This window comes from Mobula hypostoma, chromosome 2, assembly GCF_963921235.1.
Source record: "Mobula hypostoma chromosome 2, sMobHyp1.1, whole genome shotgun sequence".
NCBI classification, from domain to species: domain Eukaryota; kingdom Metazoa; phylum Chordata; class Chondrichthyes; order Myliobatiformes; family Myliobatidae; genus Mobula; species Mobula hypostoma.
Genome location: NC_086098.1, coordinates 140848369 through 140864500, shown reverse-complemented (window position 1 = coordinate 140864500; position 16132 = coordinate 140848369). Strand labels below are relative to the sequence as shown.

The 16132-nt window shown below is 37.2% G+C and overlaps 1 protein-coding gene across 1 annotated transcript in view; it reads right to left on the bottom strand.

The window, feature by feature from the left end:
* Nucleotides 1-269: 269 nt before the first annotated feature.
* The window catches only part of sec63 (SEC63 homolog, protein translocation regulator), a 117825-nt gene continuing 101962 nt past the window's right edge, over nucleotides 270-16132 (bottom strand). The window contains exons 19-21 of the mRNA XM_063040807.1: nucleotides 14197-14295; nucleotides 3072-3176; nucleotides 270-1243 (exon numbers count right to left, since the gene is read on the bottom strand). Coding sequence (XP_062896877.1) covers nucleotides 1106-1243; nucleotides 3072-3176; nucleotides 14197-14295 — 342 coding nt within the window. The 3' untranslated portion in view covers nucleotides 270-1105. The remainder of the gene's footprint in view (nucleotides 1244-3071; nucleotides 3177-14196; nucleotides 14296-16132) is intronic.

Genomic DNA, 16132 nt, shown 5'->3' with positions numbered 1-16132 from the left:
TTCTGATAAAAGATGATTTGAAACCTGTGCTTCCTACAGATGAATTCTGACAAATTTAAGTATTTTCTACTACTTTAAATGACAAATGTTTCATTTGCATTATTTCCAGCAACTGATAAGACAATAAAAGTTTGAAACTTAGACCAACTCATGTCAAAAATCTTCATGAAAGATAATCAGAATAAATATAGAACACTATAAATAAAACCTTGGGGAAAAAACTATGTAAATATTCAAAATGCAATAAAATAATAAAAAATATCATTTCCAAACTTGTTTATTAGAATAGCAGTTCTTGGATATCATTAGTCTCTTCTGCATCTGTACTTGATTCTGGATTTGATGCTGCTGGACAAAAACTACAAAATAATATATTACATTTTAAAAACATTTGCCATTTTATTTGCAACTATTTTAAATACAAAGAATATAGATGGATATATTTCCCCATTTATAATATTATGTAAACAAAAGTAGCAGAAATGTATACAACAGTTTTCGTTTTCTAATCTGACCTGTCAATTGAATGGTAGTTTTTGTGTATTATTGATTAAAAGTTCGTGCTAATCCATACTAACTAAAGCTCAAACCCTTTAGACCTGTTAACACTTGCAGTAAAGTCAATCATCCATCAGTTTATCCCGAACACTGAATTAAAAACTTCAAACATGGTCCCAAAGCAGATCCAGAGTTTAGTATAGAATACAACTTGGCTCTCAGGTGCAGTTCTTTTTCTATAGTGAAAAAATCTATTCCAATCTTTTGGAGAGGAGGAAAATTAAAAAAAAACAAATTGATTATGAAAGCAATAATTTCCCCACTGTCCACACATGGTTTAAGCGGCATTAAGGGCACTCTCATAAAAGGTGTCATGGCGTTGTGTCAGACATCGGAACCCCTGTGCTTTAGAGTAAGTGTCGAACACATTTTCAAAAACTGCACAGCCTGTTGCTGAGATCACTAACACGGACTGAATACCATGTTCTTTTTCATCCCCCTTTTTAAAAAAAATTTCTTGTCCTTGATTACATTAATCACAAGAGCAGTTGTTGGAACTGTGTGCAACATTTTGTGTGGTTGTTGTTGAGAAAGTAGATTAACCAGCTTAATCATTATCTTCTTCCTCTTCTTCACTATCCTCGATTCCTTCACTGTCTTCCTGATCTTCTTCCTCCTCTTCCGTCTCTGGAATATCCCACTGTGGATGAGTTTCTGGTACTTGCTTTGCCTCTTGGACTTCAAACTGAATTAACAAATAAAAAAATCATGCGGTAAGTACTTATTAAATGCAAAGTCATCACATTCTGATCTTCAGCTGGCTGTTTGAACAAGGACATCCAGCTGACTTGTGTGTAGGTCAACTTGTTTCTGACTTCTACATTAGCACAATGCAAAGGAAAAGTCAGATTCATGCTGGTATCAGGGGCCAGTGTTTTTGGTCCCCAACTTTGACATCAGAGTGCAGGGTTAGATGAAAGGCCTGACGCATATCTGACCACCTCACCTTCATGCTACAGAATATTGATTGGATGTAAAGTGACTTCCTCAAGCAAAATGGGGAATGAACTTTGATGGAAAAGTTCAGCTAAGCGAGGTGACTTCTCTATATTTTTAATTAATTTCAAGCACTTTCTCTAAATTCATCTTCAGCTATGTTTCTGATCAACCAGCGCAAGGTCTCAAGACTGGACACAATTCTCCCTATTCTGCAAGCTGGCTGAGGTAGTGAAGATTCAAAGACATTTGGATCTTATAGACCAGAAAGATGAAAAGCAGCCACGATAAAAAGTTCCAGGACAATGGATGAACCATGGATCAGAGGACAGTATTACAGAAACAGAAACTATTCCTGGCGGGGGCAATTATGATTGTTTAATAATTAGCCATATTCCGCCAGCGAGGTTTCAGTAGACTTGTTGCAAGATTGCCTTCAATACTCCAGAAGAATTTCAGATTAAAAATTAAGAATGGTAACTCTTGAACCACTTTTACCATTGCAACTCCAAGGAGGCATTTTTAAAATAAATGTCATAAAATGCCTTACAGCATTTCTGTCATATTACAATGTCAGTTCATATTCATATGCAGTATTGTACTCCCTAACTTATTAGCTACTAATTAACCGTATGATATTCTAAAATGACTAGACAATTTTCACCACACCAAAGGAGAATAAGCTAATATCATTTTCTAAAAGTTGATAACTGAAATATTCTTTCCTGACACAGGTAATGGGGAAGAATATGGTGCCATTTAAAAATGAGTCAGTTAAATAATGTTTCAATGTTACATTAAAGTCTCAGAAGTAATGACCAAGCATATTAAACGAGGGAAGTCAAATTCTTTTGGATTGGATATCAGCCAGTCTACCATTCAAGGCAAATGAAAGTTCCTTAATCTCTGATAACATCACCTTGCCAACTTCATACGGTCATTCTCTAATATTAAAGCTGGCCCTTGAATGGTATACATGTTTCACCTGAACAAAGTACAGATTTGTTCAAAATAATGCTGCCTTGCCTAGGAAGATCTCTACCTCTCTTCCATTCACACTGTAGATTAAAGTAAAAGATTGTTCCAATGACAATTAAGACTCCAGTACTTTTTATTTTCAGGCCACTACCAGCCCTCCAATCCTGCTATCAAAATGCGCTCAATTTTCCCCTGCAACATTAATGTTCAGAATTTCATTCCATCCAAACAGTTAACATTTCCAGCACTAAATTACAAAGCTTTGGGTACATGAATTACTATACAGTGGGAACTCATGCATCAGAAGGATAACATTTAAAGGGCTGTTAAGACTCAATAAAGTAATATTCTTGCAGCAAACATCTCAAGTGGCATCTCATCCTTCCTATATAGTGACAAATTGAGCAAAGGCAAAGTACAGATCACAAAATGAGCGCTATACAGTCCATTTCATCTTGACTGCTTAATTCAAATCACCATGTAATACAGGCACCGGAAGCCACACAAAATGTTTACAAAAATACAGGATATAAATCAAAAGTCAGAAAGACAAAAGTCTATGATTCTATGACTTCAAATATAACATTAAAACAATTTACCTTTAATGGCCTGATTAGATCTAAACCCATATAAGAATCAGACCTCAGAATTACAGAGTATTGATAATTGCCGGGTTTATATGGTGCAGAGAATTTTAATTCAATCTGAAACAGAAGGAAATGAAATGTTAAAGATTAAATTAACTAAATAGTTTCTAAAAATGTAATTTTGTTCCACGTTTGCATAAAAGTTAACTAGTTGAATTCTATACCTAAACTGGTTGTGAAAAGAACTTGCAATTTAGACCACATTCTACACCAATTTTGGTTGCCTCAAGATATTCTAGAGCCCACAAAATAATTTTGTGTGCATGACTACCATAATGTACATTCAGTGGTCACTTCATTAGATATACTGGCTCTTTAATGCAAAAGATTTAATCAGCCTATCATGAGGCAGCAATTCAACACAAAAGAGCATGCATACATGTTCATGAAGTTCAAACCAAACATCAGAATGGGGAAGAAATGTGATCTAACTGTGGAATAATTGTTGGTGCCGGGCAGGAGGGTTTCAGTATCTCAGAAACTGCTGATCTCCTGGGATTTTCAGACAATAGTTTACAGATAACGGTGTGAGAAACAAAAATATCCAGTGAGTGGCACTTTAGTGGGCAAAAACAACTTGTTTCTTTCTTTCTTTTTAAATCTTTTTATTGAGTAAGTATACAAAAAAGGTAAGCCATATAAACATTAATACAATGTTAAAGTACAATAAAATTCCAAAAGATAACAATACCAAAAAGAAAATACTACAAACAATGTAATTTAAGCATAAGAAACCAAGATAACATAATAGTATACTAGATTTTATATATATCAATGGAAAAAAAAAAGAAAAAAAAAACCCCCCAAAAAAAACCCACCGTGCACCTACCTAAAAGCAAAGCAAAGCAATGGGCTAACTTGAAACCAAACAGAGTTAAACTTAAAATCACGTCCTCAATCCCGACCTCCATTAAAACAGTGAAAAAAAAACAAGAAGGGTAAATATTACATTAAATGAAAATATCGAATAAAAGGTCCCCAAATCTGTTCAAATTTAAATGAAGAATCATAAAGGTTACTTCTAATTTTCTCCAGATTCAAACATAAAATCGTCTGAGAAAACCAAAAAAAGGTAGTTGGAGCATTAAGCTCTTTCCAATGTTGTAAAATACATCTTTTCGCCATTAAAGTAAGAAATGCAATCATTCTACGGGCTGAAGGGGAAAGATTACTAGAAATTTTAGGTAGTCCAAAGATAGCAGTAATAGGGTGAGGAGAGATATCTATATTTAATACCTTAGAAATAATATTGAAAATATCTCTCCAAAAAGTTTCCAAAGTAGGGCAAGACCAAAACATATGAGTTAAAGAGGCTATCTGCCCCGAACATCTATCACAGAAAGGATTAATATGCGAGTAAAAACGCGCTAACTTATCTTTGGACATATGTGCTCTATGAACCACTTTAAATTGAATTAGGGAATGTTTAGCACAAATAGAGGAAGTATTAACTAATTGTAAAATCTGCCCCCAATCATCCACAGAAATGGTAAGCCCCAATTCCTGTTCCCAATCTACCCTAATCTTATCAAATGGAGCTTTCCTAAGTTTCATAATAATATTATAAATCATAGCCGATGCACCTTTCTGACATGGATTAAGGTTAATTATCGAATCTAAAATATATATAGGAGGAAGCATTGGAAAGGAAGAAAGTATAGTACTTAGGAAATTTCTAACTTGTAAATATCTAAAAAAATGTATTCTTGATAAGTTATATTTATTAGATAATTGTTCAAAAGACATAAGGGAACCATCTAAAAATAAATCCAAAAACCGTAAAATACCCTTAGTCTTCCAAGTTTGAAAAGCGCGATCCGTAAAAGAGGGAGGAAAAAATATGTTGCCTAAAATAGGAATCGCTAACCCGAATTGATTAAGATCAAAAAATTTTCTGAATTGAAACCAAATGCGCAAAGCATATTTAACTATCGGGTTAGAGACCTGCTTAAGGCGTTTCGAATCAAAAGGAAGAGAGGAACCTAAAATAGAACCAAGTGTATAACCCTGAACAGATTGTAATTCCAATGCTACCCATTTAGGAATAGATAGTATGTCCCGGTCAAGTAACCAAAATTTCATATGTCGAATATTAATAGCCCAATAATAAAATCTAAAGTTAGGTAATGCTAAACCTCCATCTCTCTTAGCTTTCTGTAAATGTATTTTACCCAGTCTCGGATTCTTATTCTGCCAGGTAAATGAAGAAATTTTAGAGTCAACTTTATCAAAAAAAGATTTAGGAACGAAAATTGGTAATGCCTGAAACACATATAAAAATTTTGGCAAAAAAAACATCTTAACTGCATTAATACGACCAATCAAAGTTAAATATAAGGGAAACCATTTAGATGAAAGTTGAGTAATATGGTCTATTAATGGTAAAAAGTTAGTCTTAAATAAATCTTTATGTTTACAAGTAATTTTAATCCCAAGATATGAAAAGTAATTATTAATCAATTTAAATGGAAATTTATAATATAAGGGAAGATGTTTATTAATCGGAAAAAGTTCACTCTTACTAAGATTTAATTTATAACCTGAGAAAAGACCAAATTGTGCTAATAACTCTAAAACAGCAGGAATGGATCTCTCAGGATTAGAAATATATAAAAGTAAATCATCAGCATAGAGTGATAATTTATGGGACTTTAATCCCCGAGTTATCCCAGTAATATTTGAAGATTCTCGAATAGCAATTGCAAGAGGTTCTAATGCAATATCAAATAATAGGGGACTAAGAGGACAGCCTTGTCGAGTACCACGAAAGAGAGGAAAAAAAGGTGAGTTTAAGGAGTTAGTACGAACCGAGGCTACAGGGGAGTGATATAACAGTTTAATCCAGGATATAAATTTCAAGCTAAAATTAAACATTTCAAGCACCTTAAATAAATAAGGCCATTCTACTCTATCAAAAGCTTTCTCGGCATCTAAAGAAATAACACACTCAGGAACATTTTGTGAGGGAGTATAAACGATATTTAACAATGTACGAATATTATAAAAAGAGTAACGACCTTTAATAAAACCCGTTTGGTCTTCCGAAATAATAGAAGGAAGTACTTTTTCTAGTCTATTTGCTAATAACTTAGAAAAAACTTTAGAATCAACATTTAATAAAGATATTGGTCTATAAGATGCACATTGAGCAGGGTCTTTATCCTTCTTTAGTATTAAAGAAATTGATGCTCTATTAAAAGATTCCGGAAGTTTACCAAGTTTCAAAGAAGCCTCAAAAACCTTATAGAGCCAAGGAATCAATAAAGAAGCAAAACATTTATAAAATTCAACGGTAAACCCATCAGGGCCAGGAGCTTTCCCCAGATTCATAGAAAAAATAACATTCTTAATCTCATCCATTGTAATGGAAGTATCTAATAAAGAAGACATATCCTGTGAAATCTGAGGGAAGTCTAACTTATCTAAAAAATCATTCATATATTTAGAATCTCGAGGAGACTCTGATTGATATAAAGAAGAATAAAAATCACAAAAGGTTTGATTAATCCCCACATGATCCAATATCAATCGATCATTTTGGTTATAAATCTGATTGATTTGAGATTTAACATAATTAGATTTCAATTGATTAGCCAGCAGCTTGCCAATTTTATCACTGTGAACATAAAAATCACTTCTTGTTTTCTTTAATTGGTTTACAATCGAGGACGAGAGTAGTAAACTGTGTTCCATTTGAAGTTCAGTTCTTTGTTTGTATAGCTCCTCAGAAGGAGCCATAACATATTTCTTATCAATTTCTTTAATCTTGTCCACAATTGCCATCTCCTCCTGCTTCTGTTTCTTCCTCAAAGCAACGGAATACGAAATAATCTGACCCCGAATATAGGCTTTAAAAGTGTCCCAAAGAGTGTTAACCGAAATATCTTCTGTATGGTTAATTGTAAAAAAAAACTCAATCTGTTCATTCATAAAATTAACAAAGTCCGAGTCCTGAAGCAACAGCGAATTAAAACGCCATTGTCTATTGTTTGGTATATTGGCCATAATTTTAATAGAAAGCTTAAGTGGAGCATGATCCGAAATGGTTATAGAATCATAATCACATTTAATCACTGAAGGAATGAGACGAGAATCAATGAAAAAATAATCAATTCTTGAATAGGAATGATGAACATGTGAAAAGAAGGAAAAATCTTTTTCCTGAGGATGCAGAAAACGCCAAATGTCCGTCGACCCAGAATCAGAAAGGAAAAAATTAATCAAATTTGCAGATTTATTAGGTAAAGTCCGTAAAGGAGCCGAACGGTCCAAAGCTGGAGATAAACAGGTATTAAGATCTCCGCCCCAAATCAATGAAAACTCGTTCAAATTCGGAAACTGATCAAACAATGATTTATAAAATTCCGGACAATCCATATTAGGAGCATAAACATTAACCAAAACTACTTTTTTATTAAATAGTAAACCACTAACCAGTAAAAATCTACCATTCGGATCAGAGATAATATCCTGTTGTATAAAAGTAACTGAGGAGTCTATAAAAATAGAGACGCCTCGAATCTTAGCATTGGAGTTCAAATGAAATTGTTGTCCCTTCCAGAATTTGAAAAAACGTAGTCTGTCCCCCCTCCGTACATGGGTCTCTTGTAAAAATAAAATTTGTGCTTTAAGTCTCCGGAACACTTTAAAAACTTTTTTCCTTTTAATAGGATGATTAAGACCATTAGTATTCCAGGAGACAAAATTAATAATAGACTCCATAAATCCTAAAGTCAACCCATAACAAGGAGGATTGACAATAGGCGCGACCCACAAACCCGGAGAGGAAACAGAACATACAAAAGATACCGGGGAAAAGGATGCAACCAATACTTCAATAATGTATATAGCCCAAAGAGAAACAAACTAAAACGTGAAGCCCCTCCCACCACCCCCCAGCCCAAGACCCCAAGGCGAAATCTAAAGCAGACCCGCCAGAAAGAAGCAAGCGCTAAAACTACCCCCATGACTTCCGGTATACGCTCCCTAAAAAAAAGGTATAAATATGAAAAGGGTCAGCTAATTGTAAAACAGTAAAAAAATAAGTAAAAAAAAGTTAGCTCAATTAAAATACACACAGAACAGAACAAAAGCCGGAAAGTATATATTAAAAAAAAACCACAATAAACCTCAAACTCATGAATAGACACAGCAACAAAAAAAAATAGGATTATTAACATAAAATGATTATAAAAAGCAAAACAGAATAAAATTTAAAAAAAACTACAAAATTTAAGGCCGCACAGGAAATACGTAAGATGACAAAAGGGAAGTAACCACTCAGAATCCCCTGGGAAAAGAAAGAAATGACGCAGTTAAAAAGAAAGTTTAGCAGCCATATTAAGAAATCGAAAGTAAACTTTTCTGCCCAAATAGGGCACAGAAAAGTTAAAACCAACCAATTCAACACAAAAGAGCATGCATACATGTTCATGAAGTTCAAACCAAACATCAGAATGGGGAAGAAATGTGATCTAACTGTGGAATAATTGTTGGTGCCGGGCAGGAGGGTTTCAGTATCTCAGAAACTGCTGATCTCCTGGGATTTTCAGACAATAGTTTACAGATAACGGTGTGAGAAACAAAAATATCCAGTGAGTGGCACTTTAGTGGGCAAAAACAACTTGTTAATGAGAGGTCAGAGAATGTCCAGACTGGTTCAAGCCGACAGGAAGGCGACTAACTCAAATAACCAGCATTTCTGAAAGCACATGTTGAATCATAAAGTGGATGGATTATAGCAGCAAAAGACTACACAGGGTTCCACTCCTGTACCAAATAAAGTGGTAGCTGAGTGTAGAGAACACAGCAAGCTGTGGAATAACGGCCAGAAACCAGTATTGGCTAAAGAATAGCTATTATTCCAGACAGTAGATGCAGTACCCCTGTTCTTTAAACTAGTGCTATGGGACGTTTTTTGTAAAAAAAAACAACAGCCCAAGAGAAAATATGGAAGCTCTGTTGGCTGCTCAATCTGCAACACAACATCCATGGTGTGATATACTTGTATTATGCAGAAGAATGTCAGCCTAGGTGTGCATGCTCATATCCCCTGGAATGTAATCTTAATAAGATTTTACTCAGGAGTACCACTAATCAAGATATGCCTGGACTCTGATCATCCAAACCTTATGTTCAGCTCAAGCCTTTGAACATAGTGGCACTAATGACATAGGTAGACTAGGTGAGGAGGTCCTGAAGAGAGATTTTAGGGAGCTAGGTAGAAATGTGAGAAACTGGATTGCTGCTTGTGCCACATAACAGTGAGGGCAAGAATAGAATGATTTGGCATGTGAATGCAGAGCTGAGGAACTGGTGCAGGGGGCAATGGTTCAGATTTATGAATCATTGGGGTCTCTTCTGGGGAAGGTATGACCTGTACAAAAATGATGGGCTACACCTGAACTGGGGGGGGGGTCCAATATCATTGTGGGCGGGTTGGGTAGAGTTGTTCGGGAGGTTTAAACTAATTTAGCAGGGGGATGGGAACCGGTGTGATAGTGCTGGGGAGGAGGTAGTTGGTTTACAGAGCCAATGTGTAGTGAGACTCCTAGCAACGGGAGGCTGACAATAGGGCAAAATTGCAGTCAACAAGATGAGTTGCAATGTGAAGGATGGTCAGAATCAAAAATGGTGAATACAGGACTGAAGGTGTATATATTTGAACGCACGCAGTAGACAGAATTAAGACAGATGAACTTGTAGCACAGTCGCAGATTGGCAGGTATGATGCTGTAGGCATCACTGACTCATGACTAAAGGACGATTATAGCTGGGAGTTTAATGTCCAAGGAAACACATTGTATTGAAAGGACAGGCAGGAAGGCAGAGCGGATGGTGTTGCTCGGTAAAAAAAATAAAATCCAATCATTAGAAAGCACTGACATAGGGTTGGAAGGTGTTGAATCATTGTGGATAGATCTCAGGAACTTCAGGGGTAAAAAGACCCTGATGGGAGTTATATACAGACCCCCAAACAGCAGTAAGGATGTGGTCTAAAAATTACAAAGTGAGATAGAGAATGCATGCTAAAACAGCAATGTTACAATAGTCATGGAGTATTTCAATATGCAGGTAAATTGGGCAAATCAGGGTAGTTCTGGATCCCAAGAGCAGCAATTTCTAGAAAGCCCTTTTTAAGAGCAAATTGTGGTTGAGCCCACTGGGGATCAGCTATTCTGGACTGTGTGTTGTGAAATGATACAGAATTGATTGGAGAGCTTAAGGTAAAAGAATCCTTAGGGGCGAATAATCATAATATGATCAAATTCACCCTAAATTTTGAGAAGGAGAAGCTAATGTCAAAGGTTACTATTACAGTGGAGTAAAGGGAATTACAAAGGCATGACAGAAGAGTTGGCCAGAATTGATTGGAAAAGAACTCTTGTCGGTATGACAGCAGAGCAACAATGGCTGGAATTTCTGGAAGCAATTTGGAAGGCACAGAATATATACATCCCAAACAGGAAGAAATATTTTCATCAAGGAGAGGACCACAGCAGTCATATCAAAGAAGCCCAAATCCAATCTTCTGCAAACTGCCAAATCATGGGAGATGAGGGTTGATGTGGGGAGCAAGTTGCAGTTCCCGGGGGTGGTGCAAACCACACTTTGACCAGACATCATACTGTGGTCCACCAAAGACAAGAGAATCATCCTGGTGGAGCTCACAGTATCATGGGAGGAAGGATGCAAGGAGGCTCATGACAGGAAGGCCCTGAAGTACCAGTCCTTAGCCCAGGAGCGCAGGGACAGAGTTTGGCAGATATAGCTATTCCACGTGGAGATCAGCTGTAGAGGGGTCCTGGCAAGGTCAGCATGGAGGTTGCGGTCTGCGCTGGGCTTTGATGAAAAGAGCAGAACCAAGCAGCTCGCAGGATGGGGGAGGATGCAGAAAGAGCCTCTTGCTGGATATGGAACAGGTGAAAGGAGTTGAGCTGGAAGTCAGGAATAGGTGGGCAGTGATTAGGCCACCACTGCTGACCCGCCAACTGGAGAGTGTAGTGGTTAAGGGTTGAAACACATGAAGGTTGGGAACCACCTGACAACATCTACCCCTGGCCAAAGGCTCCGGTTACCTCATCAGGTACCTGAAGAGAGAACCCCGGTGTATGATGCAAGTAAAGATGACATAACTATAGCTAACAAGAAGTCAAAGCCAACATAAAAGCCCAATAGAGGGCATATAATAGAGCAAAAATTAGTGGGAAGTTAGGGGATTGGGAAGCTTTTAAATACCAACAGAAGGTAACTAAAACGTAATTAAGGTACAGATGGAACACAAAAGCTAGCTAATAATATTAAAAAGATACCAAATGTTTCTTCAGATACATAAAGTGTAAAAGAGGCAAGAGTGGATATCGGATCGCTGGAAAACAATGCCGGAGAGTGAGTAATTGGGACAAGGAAATAGCAGAAGAACAGAATAAGCATTTTGTATCATTCTTCACTGTGGAAGACTGTGGAAGTACCAGGTGTCAGGGGTCATTAAGAGCGTGAAGTTACCATTATTAGAGAGGAGATTCTTGGGAAACTGAAAGGTCTGAAGGTAGATCAGTCACCTGGACCAGAGATCTGCAAGAGTTGGCTGAAGAGATCTGCAAGAGTTGGCTGAAGAGATCTGCAAGAGTTGGCTGAAGAGATTGTGGAGGCATTAGTAAATGATCTTTCAAGAATCACTAGATTCTGATGATAAAGTTTTAAGAGAATTGGGGGATTCTCAGATTCCTGTAAATAATGGGTTAAATTTGAGTACCGACTGTGTCTGTGTATTCTGGTTTGAGAATGGCCACAACATGTTTAAGATGATGTCTCACAGCTGCGTCTTTGGAGCGAGATAAGGGATAAAGCTCCCACAGATCCACAGAAGACGTCTCCTGATTTTTCACACTTTTTGGTTTCAACAAAAGGCAGTTGTTGATGGAGATAAGACAGGACATTCCTTCTTAATTAAAGCTTAAATTTGGTGGAGTCTCTTATCTAAGTTATTAAGTTTTGTTCTATTTGAGTAGCTGGAATGTCTATCGAACTGATTGTTCTTTTGTATCGGTGGCCTTATAAATTGTAACAATTCTGGAAGTCGAGCAGTGAACTTGTTTGAACTGCCAGAGGAATGAGAACGCTTCTCCCCCGATGTCGGGACCAAGTTCCCTCGCCGGTTGAGCTCGAAGAAATAAACTGGTGAAAAGATGAGTAACGGTCTTTTTGTGCTGTGGTTATTTGGTCCAGCGAATTTAAGTTTACACTGAAATGGCACCGGAAGACTGAAAAATTGCAATTGTCACTCCACTCTTCAGGAAGGGAGAGAGGCAGAAGAAAGGAAATTATAGGCCAGTTAGTCTGACCTCAGTGGTTGGCAAGATGTTGGAGTTAACTGATAAAGGTGTAATTTTGGGGTATTAGAGGCACATGATAAAATAGGCAGTAGTCAGCATAGTTTCAAGGGAAAATCTTGTCTGACAAATCTGTTAGAATTCTTTGAAGAAATAACAAGCAGGATAGACAAAGGGGAAGCGACTGATATTGTGTATTTGGATTTTCAGAAGGCCTTTGACACTACTTAACTAGCTATGAGACCATGATATTACAGTAAAGATGCTAGCAGGGATAAAGCTGTGGCTGACTGGCAGGAAGCAAAGAGTGAGAATAAAGGGAGCCTTTGCTGGTTGACTGCCAGTGAGAAGTGGTGTTCCATTGTGTTGAGGCTGATTCTTTTTACGTTATATGTCAGTGATTTGGATGATGGAATTGATGACTTTATTGCAACGTCTGCAGATGATATGAAGATTGGGCAGGTAGTGTTGAGGAAGCATGGAGACTGCAGAATGGCTTGGACAGATAAGAAGAAGAGTGTCTGGAAGTGTGTAGTCATTTTAGTAGAAGAAATGAAAGAGTTGACTATTTTTTAAATGAAGAGAAAATACGACAAATTGAGATACAAAAGGACTTGGGAGTCCTTATGCAGGATTCCTTAAAGGTTAATTTTCAGGTTGAGTCTGTGGTGAGGAAGGCAAATGTGATGTTAGCATTCACTTCAAGAGAACTGGAAGATAAAAGCAAGGATATAATGTTGAGACTATAGAGCACTACTGAGGCCTCTCCAAGCATTGTGAAAAGTTTTGGGCCCCTTATCTTAGAAAGGATTTGCTGAAACTGAGAGGGTTCAAAGGAGGTCACGAGAGTGATTCCACGTTTGAGCGACTTGTCATATGAAGAGTGTTTGATAGCTACGGGCCTGTATTCACTGGAATTCAGAAGAATGAGGAGTGACCTCATTGAAACCTATCGAATGGTGAATGGTCTTGATAGAGTGCATGTGGAGAGTGTGTTTCCTGTGGTGGGAGAGTAAGACCAGAGGACACAGCCTCAGAATACGGGGGCTTTCTTTTAGTATGAAGGAGGAATTTTTTTTAGCCAGAAAGTAGTGAATCTATGGAATTCTCTGCCACAGGCAGCTGTGGAGGCCAAGTCTTTAAGTATACTTCAGATAGCGGTTGATAGATTCTTGATTGGTCAGGGCATGAAGGGAGTGGGGAGAAGGCGGGAGATTGGGGCTGAGGGGAAAAATGAATCAACCAAGATGAAATGTTGGAGCAGACTGAATGGGCCAAATGGTCTATTTCTCTTCCCATGTCTTATGGTCTTATATGGAACATAAATCCATTTGAAAGATAACCGATCCAACAAAATGCTGGGCAGAAATAAATATTTTGCAATAAACAGATGGTTACAATCATCCTTACTAGAGGTTTAAAACTTATATACAAGTTCAGTCTTTTCATTTATACATATAGCATATTTGTCGTCTTTCAAAACGTATTGAGCATCGTGAGCACCATTTCTACTTTGTCATGAAATTAGAACAAAAAGTAAACAGAACTACCCCAGAATTTAAGATCCTTTTTAACTTTGTCCTAAACGTGTCAGTTTTATACACATGTCAAGCTGCATGACAACTAGGAAAGTTAACAGCAGAACACAAGGAAAGCAAGCTGCAAGATGCAGGATATTTATTTTACCCAATGAATCCACTCACAGCAACACATTTTAATTTTAGAGAAGCGTTCAAGGAACTTACCTCCTCCTGCTCTTTAAGGGTGCATACATGACATGGCATCGATATTAACATGTGTTCTTTCCTGTCTGCAATATAAAGCCACCACCACTCTTGTTTCTCCTGTAAAAAAAAAGTTTACTATGAGTGTTCCTGGAGGGCTGGATTGATAACATCACAAGACTCAGTGTAGAATAAATTATGTTTGTATTTAATCTCATCTTATTTGCAATCAGAAGACAAAGTTTGTATTATACTGTAAGAATCCACTATCCAACTATTTAAAAATTGCAACTGCATTTGCCCTGAAACTCAGCATGGTCCCAGTTCCCACACTCCCTATCCACTCTCTGGAGCCCATGTTTCTACAAGGGTTATATATTGTGGAATTTAGATCAGGAATTGAATAATCAAAATACTGAAGGAAACATTAGACAGAAAGAAGCTATTACTACTTACTGGGAAAGTCAGAGCACAGATCAACCTAATGCAGGGTCAGCTGATTTATTCCTATACCTATCGTAAGGATAAGACAAAACAGGATACCAGAACCTGATAAACTGAGCTTATTTGAGTATGGTGATGGGCCATATCTTAATAGCACAGGAAAGGATCTTCAGCTGTGATGAGAATAAAGACTGGGCAGGAGTTGTTGCAGAGGTGGAGCTGTCTTTGAAGTTCAGCTCATGGTTAAGCAGAGCAGCAAAATAGCCAATATACTGTAAACCTAAGAATGCAGCTCAAGAGAGAGGATGGCATCAAAAGTGTGAACACAATTTTTACTATGGACTGTTCTTGAAGTCTCCAATTATAGATATTTATGGCATGGCTACAATTTGATATAAAACAATTTGGCAAAAATGATGATTGTGGCATCATGCTAAGGCAGTAGTGCTAGTATTTCTAGTCAGTTTCCATATATAGGCAAAGCACCAAAATACAAGGAGATATGAGAATAAGGCTACGTCCACACTAGACTGGATAATTTTGAAAACGCCAGTTTTGGGTAAAAACGATAGGCGTCCACACCAAGCTTTTTTCAAAATATCTCCGTCCACATTATAATGGATATTTGGGTGAATTTCCTCCTACTGGGCATGTGCAGGACACAGAAAACAAGCGAAGAGGAAACGGTATACTTGGTGCGCGTTTGTCCAGTTACAGACCAGAAAAACCTTAAAGGAATTGCTGTTGGCTCTCGCGCAGGAGGACTTAAAACTAAAAAACAACAAATACTGGAGCGTATGGAGGCAACCGACAGGGAATTCACGGATAGTATGACCCAGCTGATGACGAACATTGAAAAACTGACCAACTCTGCTGCATTAATAAAGCACCTTGTTAAATGTATAAAACATGTCTGCATCAGTGTTATCTTGTATTTCTATACAACATTACATTAGACTGCTACACATCTATTGTCAGAGAAGTACTTGCATAAATAGGTAAACCACCTTCATACAAGCAAGGACAGAAAACAGGGCAAAGTGAGTAGCCTGAGAATACCCACACTGGAATTCTGCAGATATTATCATGTAGCAAGTCTGGAAAGAAATGCACTAGACAATTACACTGTTTAAAAAAAAAAGCTACATTCTAACAGCTTAGAATCTTCCAAACTTTCATCCAGTACAAATGTGACAACCATAGGTTAAAAAAAAATCAAAAATCCACAGATGCTACAAAAGTTAAACAAATATAAAATGCTGAAAACATCAGGTCAGTCAGTAGCTGTAGACAAAGAAACAGAGTTCACATTTTAGGTTGAAGACTATCCGAACTGGAAAAGGGAAAACAAGTTGGCTATAAGCTGCAGAGAGCATGGGAGAGGGACAAACTGGGCACAGGATTCAGAGATCAGTACAGGCCAGAGTTATAGCAGGGAAAAGCTGAGTAGAATAGAACTTCACGATGTCAAATTGCTATATTATGTGCTCCATTTTAGCATCATAAATAAAAT